The 10,839-nt window shown below is 45.0% G+C and overlaps 1 protein-coding gene and 1 long non-coding RNA gene across 2 annotated transcripts; one reads left to right on the forward strand and one right to left on the reverse strand.

Moving 5' to 3' along the window:
* Nucleotides 1-1,472: 1,472 nt before the first annotated feature.
* Nucleotides 1,473-3,221, reverse strand: LOC121849230. The gene is made up of 3 exons (XR_006085162.1): nucleotides 3,126-3,221; nucleotides 2,053-2,104; nucleotides 1,473-1,529 (listed from the first exon to the last, which is right to left on the reverse strand). It is a non-coding gene; the product is annotated as an uncharacterized LOC121849230 (long non-coding RNA).
* Nucleotides 3,222-5,618: 2,397 nt separating this feature from the next.
* Nucleotides 5,619-10,839, forward strand: LOC103184747 (sulfotransferase 1A1-like). Its single transcript, NM_001292481.1, is given in 7 exon segments — nucleotides 5,619-5,932; nucleotides 7,472-7,597; nucleotides 7,942-8,039; nucleotides 8,266-8,392; nucleotides 8,514-8,608; nucleotides 9,431-9,611; nucleotides 10,156-10,839. Coding segments are annotated over 7 exon segments (906 nt in total). The 5' UTR covers nucleotides 5,619-5,787; the 3' UTR covers nucleotides 10,290-10,839.

Here is a 10,839-nt window from a genome sequence, read left to right on the forward strand (position 1 = left end):
TCTGACCGGGAACATCAGGCAATCACACGGCTTAGTTGTGCACACGTTCCCTTACGTGTTGAATCAGGCTGACGTCGAAAATGGCGAATTTTCAAACACTCGCGCGCGCGGCAATACTTTTCAGCAGCAACAGGGGCAATACTTTTCACTGCAGAGGCCGGTAGTTTGAAATGAGTTTATCAAAGAAGCGGAAAGTGGACCCCGAAGGCCGATTATTCAACAAAGAATGGACTTCTAAATTTTTTTTACCAGTGTGGGTGGAAAAGCTGTGTGCCTAATTTGCAAAGAAAGTGTGGCAGTGCTCAAAGACTACAACTTGAATCGTCATTTTGAGAGCAAACATGCTTACAAATATAAGAACGTTTCTACCGAAGAAAAAGGAAAGCTGATGACATGCTTGTTCAAATCCAAAAAGAGCAAAGCATTTTCACAAAATAATTTGTGTCCCAGGATGAGATTACAAGAGTGAGTTACGTGATTGCACACAAAATCGCCAAGAACAGCAAACTATTCTCTGAAGGAGAATTTATAAAGGAATGTATAGTTGACTCTGCCTTGATTTTATGCCCAGACCAGAAGAACCAGTTCGGGAACATTACCTTGTCAAGGTGAACTATTCTGAGACATGTTGAGGATATTTCTGATAACCTGTATCTGCAGTTACAAAATAAAGTAAGCAATTTTGCATGTTTTTCAATGGCACTCGATGAGAGTTGTGATGTCAAAGACACAGCCCAGTTGATAATTTTTATTCGAGGTATCACCAAACATTTGGAGCACACAGAAGAATTGGTATCAATGCAGTCAATGAAAGATACGACAACCGGAGAAGACTTTTTGGAGGCAGTAAATAAGTGTATCTTAAAATTAGGAGTGGAAAAAATTGGTGGATGTGACCACTGATGGAAGCCCAAATCTGACAAGCAAAAAAAGGTTTCAAGATCAAGTCAAAGAAACAAATCCAGAACAGAATATTGTTTTTCTACACTGCATTATCCACCAAGAGGTCCTCTGTAAGAGTGTTCTAAAACTCAGCAATGTCATGGACACAGTTACGAAAGTGGTCAACTACATTCAAGCAAGAGGATTAAACCACAGGCAATTTATAACTCTGCTTCAGGAATTGGCATCTGAGCACACAGATGTCCTGTATCACATGAATGGCTTAGTTTAGGAAAGGTCTTGAAAAGAGTGTGGGAACTGAGAACAGAGATTGATTGATTTTTCGGCATGAAACAAAAAGATTCGGATTTCCCACAGCTGAATGATGCAAGTTGGCTCTCTGATTTTGCATTTGCCGTTGATATCATGGGCCACATGAATCAAGTGAATTCAAACTGCAACGGAAGTTCGGTATGGATATTTGCATCTGGTATTTCCATATGGTATTTCCATATCGGTATGGATTTTTGCCTTTGTGCCAATGGTGTGCGTTCCATCAGACAAACTAATGACAGAAGCCTGGCAGAGACGACAATAGTTCAAATTTCGCTTGCTTGCGACAACCCAATGTTACATCACCTTTGCTGCTGCTCAGAATAAAGAATGGCCACAAGTTACTCTGTGAACGACTGCAATAAACTAAAAAGTTTCAGGAGAGGGTAAGCAAAACATCTGATTAATGGAATTAGGCAAAACATTCCCCTTTGATGGCTGTGGTGCAGTAAATTCATACAGTATATATTTTATTTTTGCATCAAGACTAACTCTTGATTAAATAATATGCTTACTTTGCTCTGATGGTAATTTAATATGGAGTCATAATTTCTGTACAAAGGAGAGAGTCTAGTTCAAAAATAAAGAAAACTATTTATTCAGCCTTCAGGTTTTTTTTGGAAAGTACACACTGTACACACTATCACACATAAATATGTGTAAGGTCCCAGGAGAGTTAGTGCTGAAGTTACCAATATGGAATACTAGACTGTTATTCCAGAAATTAATGAATGGAAACATTATTCAACTTCTGGAGACCTGATTTTACTTGTAATTGTATGCAGCAATTTGTAATACAGGTTTGACTTGCTCTTTCCTTTCCTTCTTAAGGCATACCTCAAATTGTGCCTCCTCCAGCCCTTCAGCTCCCACCCTCAGCTCTTGGGCCCTGCCAGAATTGTCAAGCAATTTGGGACATTAAAAAGGGCTCTTTAATTGTAAATTGTATTATATTGTATAGATTGCATCAATAGACTGAATGTGATGAGTTAATAATCTGTGAAATCTTTGTGTTTTGCCACATTAAATTAAAAAGCAACACATGCAGAAACACATCACCATGCTTCAGAGTATTTAAAGAGGACTGTGAGTTGCACATATGAACACCAGATCAGTATGGATATTTGCCTTTGCCGCCAATGGTGTGCACTCCATTGAGATAAACTAGTGACAGAAGCCTGGCAGAGACTACATCTGGTTCAAACTATGATGTGTGAAGTGGGCAGTTTGATGGTATTTTAATGCAAGAAGTGCAGGAGTGTAAAATCATGGTATTGCACAGAACCTCAGCTTGTTTGTGTAATGGTCTTGCATTAGTAATGTGAAACACATAGCTATTATGGTTTGAAGGAAAAGAAATCAACATTTGAAGTGTTGAATGATTTATTTTTACAGACTATTTCCTAGAAGCAGTGAGAAGTGGAGATCTCAGAAACACTGTGGCTTGAGAGAACAGCAGCTGGAAGGTGTTACCTGGAGTCTGGATTTGTGAGACGCAGGTTTATATATAATCAATAATAATGGTAATCCTTGCATTTGATATAGCGCTTTTCACATCATCTATATCCCGGGTTTGGATCTTATTCATTAGGATGCAAAGAGAAAAAAAGCGGCAGTTGAAAATCTGTATTTCCAGCTCGTCGTACCCTCGCTCAATTGGTCTGTCTGATTTGTGAGCAGGAGAATGGTGGAATTGTCAGTCTGGTTTGGATACCCTTAAGCACGGTGACAGGTTTCTGCATGTGTCAGATACCCGGCTGACCCCAAAATTGGGGTTTGGTGGCTTTAATCTTTAATTTTTGCCTTTGGCTTTAGAGTTAAGGGTGTGAGATGTGGCCCACAGGTTAAGATTAGTTATAAACTAAAAGCATTTTCTTCTTTTAAGATTAGTTTAATGGTTCAAAGTTTACCTTTGTGACTGTCTCCACTTTGTATCCACAAATGTTTCTTCTTCAGCTCCTGCACGGTTTTGTGTGGTGTTCCTCAGGGCTCGGTCTTTGGTCCCCTCCTCATCAATATCTATATGCTCCCTCTTGGTGACTTCATCTGTAGAAATGGGGTCAACTTCCAGACAACAACAGCAGCAGCAAAAGTACATTTATAGAGCGCCTTTCACGTCAGATGTCCTTTGAGAGGCGTTGTGTGCATGCGGGCCTGAGGTGCTGCACGCACATGCGTGTGTACGCACACACGCAGTCTCTCACACACAGCCCCTCACTCTCTCTCAGCCACAGGAGGACTATTCGGTGCTGTTTGAAGACACCTCATACTCTGATGGCTACTCGCGCCCCCCGAACGTGGCTCAGCGCTACGTGGTGGCTTGTAAAGATACCAAGAAAAAGTGACCCCCTCCCCCCCGGGGTGTGTCACCTCCCACCTCCAACCCCACTCCCCCTCTCTGTCTCTCCCCTTCTCTCTCTGTCTCTCCCCTTCTCTCTCTGCCCCTTTCTCTTTTTCTCTCTTCCCCCCGACTTTCTCTCTTTTTCTCTCTCCCACCCCCCCCGACTCTCTCTCTCTCACCCCTCACTTTCTCTCCCCCCGCCCCTCACCTTTTCTCTCTCCCCGCCCGCCCCTCTCCTTTTCTTTCCCCCCGCCCCTCTCCTTTTCTCTCCCCCCACCCCTCTCCTTTTCTCTCTGCCCCCGCCCCTCTCCTTTACTCCCCCTCCGCCCCTCTCCTTTTCTCTCTTCCCCCCCACCCCTCTCCTTTTCTCTCTTCCCCCCACCCCTCTCCTTCCCCCCCACCCACTCGCTTTTTCTCTCTTCCCCTCTCCTCGCCCCTCAACAACAACAACAAGATTCCATTTATAGAGCGCCTTTCACGTCAGGAGGACGTCCAAGGCGCTGCACAGTTGGGTCATGACCCGAGCAGGGGGAAATGGTCAGGGTGAGGGGAGGGAAGGGAGGGAGAGAGGAGGGGGAAATGGTCAGGGTGAGGGGAGGGAAGGGAGGGAGCGAGGAGGAGGAAGAGAGTCGAGAGGGGAGCTGAAGGCACGGTCAAAGAGACCGTCAAAGAGACCTCCATCTCTGAAATTCCTCCTGGTAACAATAAACATTTTGCTTTTCACTTGTTGTGTTACACACTCCTGACACGCTTCCTTGAATGTTGGCTGCTGTATGGATACCAATTATCTATATTAATAAAACAGAAATGTCTCTGTGGCTGTGTGCGCTTCAAGAAGGATCACGATAACCGAATGACGTAGAGACTTGATTTATACCTCATCGGGAACGTCTTGCAACTTGGAGTGACATGGGCATATTTGTTTTCTAGTATCTCCTATTGTTCATGAGTTATGGCCTAAATATATATTTCAGTTTTTCACCGTGGTTACGCCCAGTGGTCACGCCCAGTGGTCACCTCGCTAAAGTGGCGCTGTGGATCACAAAGCACGCACGTAGCCAAGTGGCAGCAGCAATAAAACAGAGAACACAGACGAAGCTAAGCCGCGGCAACAACAGAATTACATTTTTAAAGCCTTTCACATCGGGAGGACGTCCCAGTGATTATAAATGAAATATTGATATTTATCATTATAAAGATGCCTAAGCGAAAATCAAAGTAAAAATCCTCGACAAAAGAGGGAAGGCCCATTAAATAAAACCTAAGAACAAAGAATAGCACGGCTGCACCAGCGCGCCAAATTGAGTTGCCCATTCAAAGAAATGAGTCTTCCCACAGGAGCCCTCCCACGTGAGTATAGATAAAGATGAAACGTCTATGTGTGTCAATCTACATTTCATATTGGATCCTTTGGTTACAAAAATAACTGCAATGGGTACAGCTAATTTCTTTCTTTCATCCCGGGAGTTCGCTTTACAGGTCTTGCTGTATAGTGTAGTGACTGTTTAAGGTGGCCAATATGCACATAGCGATGTACCCGCAAATACTCATGAAATGAGCCAGCAGTTTTATCTCTGCTGGGACACTGAAAGAGAGAAAAGGCACAGTCTCACCCTCTCTCCCCTCCCCGCCATGGGAGATCTTTAAAGTCCTCCCTGATCTCCCAAGACACAGACGGGGAGTGAGGTTTAACGTCTCATCTGAAGGACAGCGTCTCTAACAATGTGGCGATCTCTCCCACAGCTGGAGCACCAGCTTAGATAGTATGAGTCGACGTTCCGACGTGGGGCACAAACCCACAACCTTCTGACTCAAGGGCGAGAGCGTGAGCGACTGAGCCAAAGGCTGAAAGAGAGACTGAGACAGAGAGAGACTGAGCCATAGACAGAGCGAGAGGGACTGAGCCAGGCTGGGAGGACACAAATGTCAATTTTAATTGGTTGGTTGGTATGGTTACGTTCCTGGTATTTCACAATAGTTTTTGTAAACAAGTCTTGCGTGTGAGCTGCATTCACCAGTTTGGGCCTGAACAATAAGATAAGAGATTGAGTCAGAGTTTGTTATCATCTCACTTTTGTACTTATATAAACCTGTCCTCACCCTCTGCTCAGGCACTCTGCCTTCACTGACATATCCTCCACTCCGAAGGAATCTGCGCTAAAGGAATCTGTGAGTCAGTGTCTCTCGCAGTCTCACTCTTTCAATCGCTCTCTCTGCTTCTCTCCTGGACAATGGATCCGTCAGTGATCAGGAAATCACAGCTGATCCCGTTCCGCGGAGTACCGCTCCCGCATTATTTTCTGGAAAACATGGAAAAGGTTGGAGAGTTCGAGGCGGATAAGACTGATGTTCTGATCGCAACCTACCCAAAGGCAGGTCAGTACATTTCTCTTTTACTCTCTGGTTCCCTGTCTATCACAGCGTGGACGTTAAAGTTCTCCGCACCGCTGACGGGAAAGAGAACGTGAAAGAAAGACTCCTAAATGGCCTCGCTCTAATTTTAAGATGATGGCGCCTTGTTCTGAATTTCCCCAAACAGAGAAATTGGGTTCTCTGTATCTACCCTATCGAATCCCTTTATTATTTTAAACACCTCAGTCAGATAGATCACCACTCAACCTTACACACTCAAGGGAATACAGACCCAAGTTTATGCAACATATAAATAAAATAAACAACAAATAAATAAAATAATAATAAGTTTACTTAGTCCACGATTGTTTGTGGGACACTGCTGTGCGCAATTGGCTGCCGTATTTCTCCCACAAAATACGCAGTCAATTCACTTTACAATATATTCTGTAAGATTCTTCAGACATGACCTACACTTCACAAATCCATGCTGACTCCCTTTGCTTAGCTCATACTTGTCTAAGTGCTCAGTCACTCTGTCCCCGATGAGAGATTCCAGTAACTTCCCCACGACTGAAGTTAAGCTGACAGGTCTGCAGTTACCTGGTTTCTCTCTCCCCTTCTTAAATAATGGGATGACATTTGCAATTTTCTAATCCAAGGGCACCATTCCCAAATATATAGAGCTTTGGAAAATGATGATTAGCACATCTACAATTTTCTCTCCAATTTATTCTAATACCCTGGGGGTGGAATCCATCCGGTTCTGCAGATTTATCTATCTTTAGTCACATTCTTTTCTCCATTACCATTTTTAATTTATATTAAATTAATTTAGTACTTCTCTTTGGCAAATGGCTCTGTTTCATTAGGTTTCTGGGGGAAAACCGCCAGATTACCTTAGCTAATGATTGACTTGACAATCCCAATGTCAGTGAAACAGTTGTAGAATCATTTATACACACAGTACATAAGGATTTATTAACAGAACCAAAAAAACAAGCTCTGGTCAGCAGCCCAGGCCTTGAGGTCACCAGGTCCTGAGATGAAAATGTTAACTTCTATTGCTTGTTAAATCATAAACCTTTTCTATCTCATCTCGAGTGCCTGTTAAATCATTCAGGTGAGTCCAGATACCCTGCAGATCACTTGGAACACACCTCGTGATTTAGACCACAACTGGTGTCACCTACCAATTTGTTAACTCTGTACTTCCCTTATCCCTGCTTGCCCTCAAAATGTATGTGTATGTAAAATGCAGGTAAATTCCTATATTCTTAACAGTTTACCTAGCAGTAAGTAGGAACCTGATTGTTAGTCAATTGCTGTATGGGGTTAATAATCCCTTCAAAAAAATAATAATAAATAAAATAATTTGGTCACTCAATCCACGCCTGTTTGTGTGACGTCGCAGTATGCAATTGGGTTTCCGGGTTTCACCCACAAAATACACAGTCACAACACTTTATAGTATTTCTTGTGAAGCGATTTCTTGCAACCATTGTTGGCATTTGTATTAATAATAACAATTATGTTAATGTTACTGTCTCTGGCTGGGATCAGGCACGACCTGGATGCAGGAGATAGTGGACTGTGTGCTCCATGGAGGGGATGTGAGGCAGTGTGAACAAAGCCCCATCCATTACCGCAGCCCCTTCCTCGAGGCCTTCTTCCCGGAAATGCCCAGTGGTCAGTCTGCCCTGCCCTCTCCTAGTCTGTTTCTCTCTGTCTCACTCTCTCGCTGCCTATCCCTCTCTGTCTCTCACTCTTGGGCTCTGTGTCACTCCTCACGTTCTGTCTCACTCACTCTCTCTGGCTGTTTCTCTCTCTGTGTCTCCCTCTCCCTGTCTCACTCTCTCTCTGTCTCAGTCACCCTCTTTGTCTCATTCACTCTCTTGCTATTTCACTCACTCTCAATCACTCTCTCTGTGTCTCACTCTCTCTCTGACTCACTCTCTGATTCACTGACTCTCTTGTGCTCTCTGTCTGTCTCTCGCTCTCTCTGTCTCACTCACTCTCTCCGTCTCTCTCAGGGCTAGAATTACTTGCTGAGATTCCATCTCCAAAACCGATTAAGACGCATCTCCCGTTCCAGCTCATTCCCACATCCTTTCTTCAAAAACAGTGCAAGGTAAACATCTCCCCTTGCTCCCTCCCTACTCCTCCACCTCTCACACTCTGTCTCTCCTTTATCACACTCCATCTCTCTCACACTCTCCTCTCTGTCTGACTCTCCTGTCTCACACAGACTCTTTCTCCTTTCTCACACTCCGTCTCCCACACTCTCCTCTGTCACACACAGACCTTCTGTGTCTCTCTCTCACTCTCTGTCTCACACACCCTCTCTCTCTCACTAGATCATTTATTGCGCTCGAAACGCCAAGGATAATGTGGTTTCGTTTTTCCACTTCGACCGAATGAACATGTTGCAGCCGGATCCCGGGACTTGGGAGGAATTTTTACAGAAATTCCTGACGGGAAATGGTCAGTTCGTCCCGTAGGGGTGGGGAGGTGCTCTCTTTCCATCCCTCTCTCCATCTCTCTCTCTTTGTGTCTCTCTATACATGCAACAACTTTTTACACGCGTGTTTCCTCCCCTGTTTAGTCACGTATGGGTTGTGGCATGATCACGTGAAGGGATGGTGGGAGCAGAGAGGAAACTTTCCCATTCTCTACATGTTCTATGAAGACATGAAGGAGGTAAAGACTGGGGTCGGAGGTCACAATGTTCCAGATCCTCTAACACACACACACTGCCGGTCCACACTCCCAGGTCAGGGTTAGATCCAACCACTGACCATACATTGTCCCAAACGCAGCCGAAGCCCTCGTCCATGTGTTTATCACTTCCCGCCTCAACTGTTCAAATGCATTCCTCTATAATCTCCCCCCAAAATCCAGTAAGTCCAAAACTCCACCACCCGCAAACTCACCCCCATTAAACTCCGTACCTCCATCACACCAGCCTCACCAGGATCCACTGGCTGCCTATCACTGAACGATTTCAAAATCCTCACACTCATTTTCAAATCCCTTCATTCCTCTGCTCAGCTGGCTCCGGCCTGGACATCCCTCATGCCCCGAGTTCCACCATCAGTGGCCGCACTTACAGCCACTGCATCCGGAAACTCTGGAACACTCCCTCTGTTGGTCTATTGCTCCCCCTTGTCCCCTCCTTCCCCATCTTCAGATCACACCTGAAGACCTTCCTCTTCAACTATCTTTACAGTCACCTCTCCATGGTTTGGTGATGTGCTCCGCCACTGTCAAGCTCACTGGGCATTACGCTGTGTGAGGGACGCTATATAAATGCAAGTTATTGCTCTCTCTACATGTCTGTCCACATCCCAAGGGAAGAGAAGGCAGTTTCTCTCTCCCAGTGTTTTGGCCAATAATCCTGCAGATTGAGGACTCTGGCTCCCTGGTTACTGCTAATTTGGTGATTAGCTACCAAATTGGCCTGTGTTGTTGCTTACTAAATCTAAATCGGCCAGCTTATTTCACTGCCCAGTTTCGCAACAGGACCCGAGGCGTGAAATCAAGCGGGTGGCTGAGTTTCTGGGCAAGGAGCTGGGCAGCAAGGAACTGGACACCATCGTTGCTCACACCAGCTTCAACGCCATGAAACTCAACCCAATGACCAACTATTCAACCATTCCGCTTGATGTGTTGGACCAAAGAACATCTCCATTCATGAGGAAAGGTAAGAGAACACATCTTAGATCGTGATGGTACACAAGGAGTCAGTGTCAGCCTGTGGCTCAGTCTCTCACTTGCTCTCTCAGTTCCTCACTCTTGCTCTCTCTCTCTAGTCTCAGTCTCTCAGACTTTGGCTCAGTCACTCGTGCTCTCGCCTCTGAATCAGGAGGTTGTGAGTTTGAGCCTCATGTTGGGATTTTGAATGACAGTCTAAGCTGACACTGCAGTGCTTGGGAGAGAGCCCCACATACTCGGAGACAATGTCTTTTGGATGGGACGTTAAACCCCACTCCCCGTCTGTGCCCTGTTCAGGGGAAAAGAGAAGGGAGTTTCTCTCTCTCCGGTGTCCTGGACAACAATCCCCTAAATGGGACATTGCAGTGTGAAAACTGGCTGCCTTTGTTTCGCCCACAAAATACACAGACACTACACTTTACAGCGTATCCTGTGAAGCGCTTTGAAACATCTCGACGATGTGATTAGGTGTTGTGTCAAATGCAACGATTATAAATGAATTATTATTGTGACATTGAGCTCTGTCCTCACAGGCATTGTGGGAAACTGGAAAACACACTTCACTGTGGCTCAGAACCAGATGTTTGAGGAGGATTACTGCCGCAGGATGGCGGGGAGCACATTGCATTTCCGGACAGAATTGAAACCAGGAGACAATTGTCTGTAGTGACCTGTACTCCCTCCCAGAGCGCCTCCTCCCACCCAAAGCCCATCGCTATCAGAGCATCACCCCGCTCCATCTTGCAGCACCTCCCCATCATTCCCTCCCTCAGCCCCTTCCCCCTGGAGCGCTTCCTTCCCTCCTTCCTAGAGTCCCTCTCCCCCTTGCCCCCTGCTTTAGTATATTAATGGCTAAGACAAATACTGCAAATCTCATTCAAACCGGTTCCAATTATGCTTCAGGTTGCCAGTTAACTTCAGCGGTCTTGGTATTTGCACATACCTCATCACGGCCTCATATTCTTTGTTTCAGTCTGCATTTGTTTCTTTAATTCGGTTTCCAATCTCGTAATCCAATTCCATCCAAAGTCAGCTCACTTCTGACACCATGTAACATAACTCGCTTCAAATCAAGGATATATTAGCAACTTCTTTATTTGTCAATCCAAACACACGGAAATCCACCATACACTTTGTCACAGTGTCCTTTAGTATGTCCTGCTCTTCTTTTTATTGGTCCTTTTGTTAATAGCTAATTTACACTTAAAGGAGTATCC

The sequence above is a fragment of the Callorhinchus milii genome, unplaced genomic scaffold (genome assembly GCF_018977255.1).
Source record: "Callorhinchus milii isolate IMCB2004 unplaced genomic scaffold, IMCB_Cmil_1.0 Scaffold5, whole genome shotgun sequence".
Classification (NCBI taxonomy): Eukaryota; Metazoa; Chordata; class Chondrichthyes; order Chimaeriformes; family Callorhinchidae; genus Callorhinchus; species Callorhinchus milii.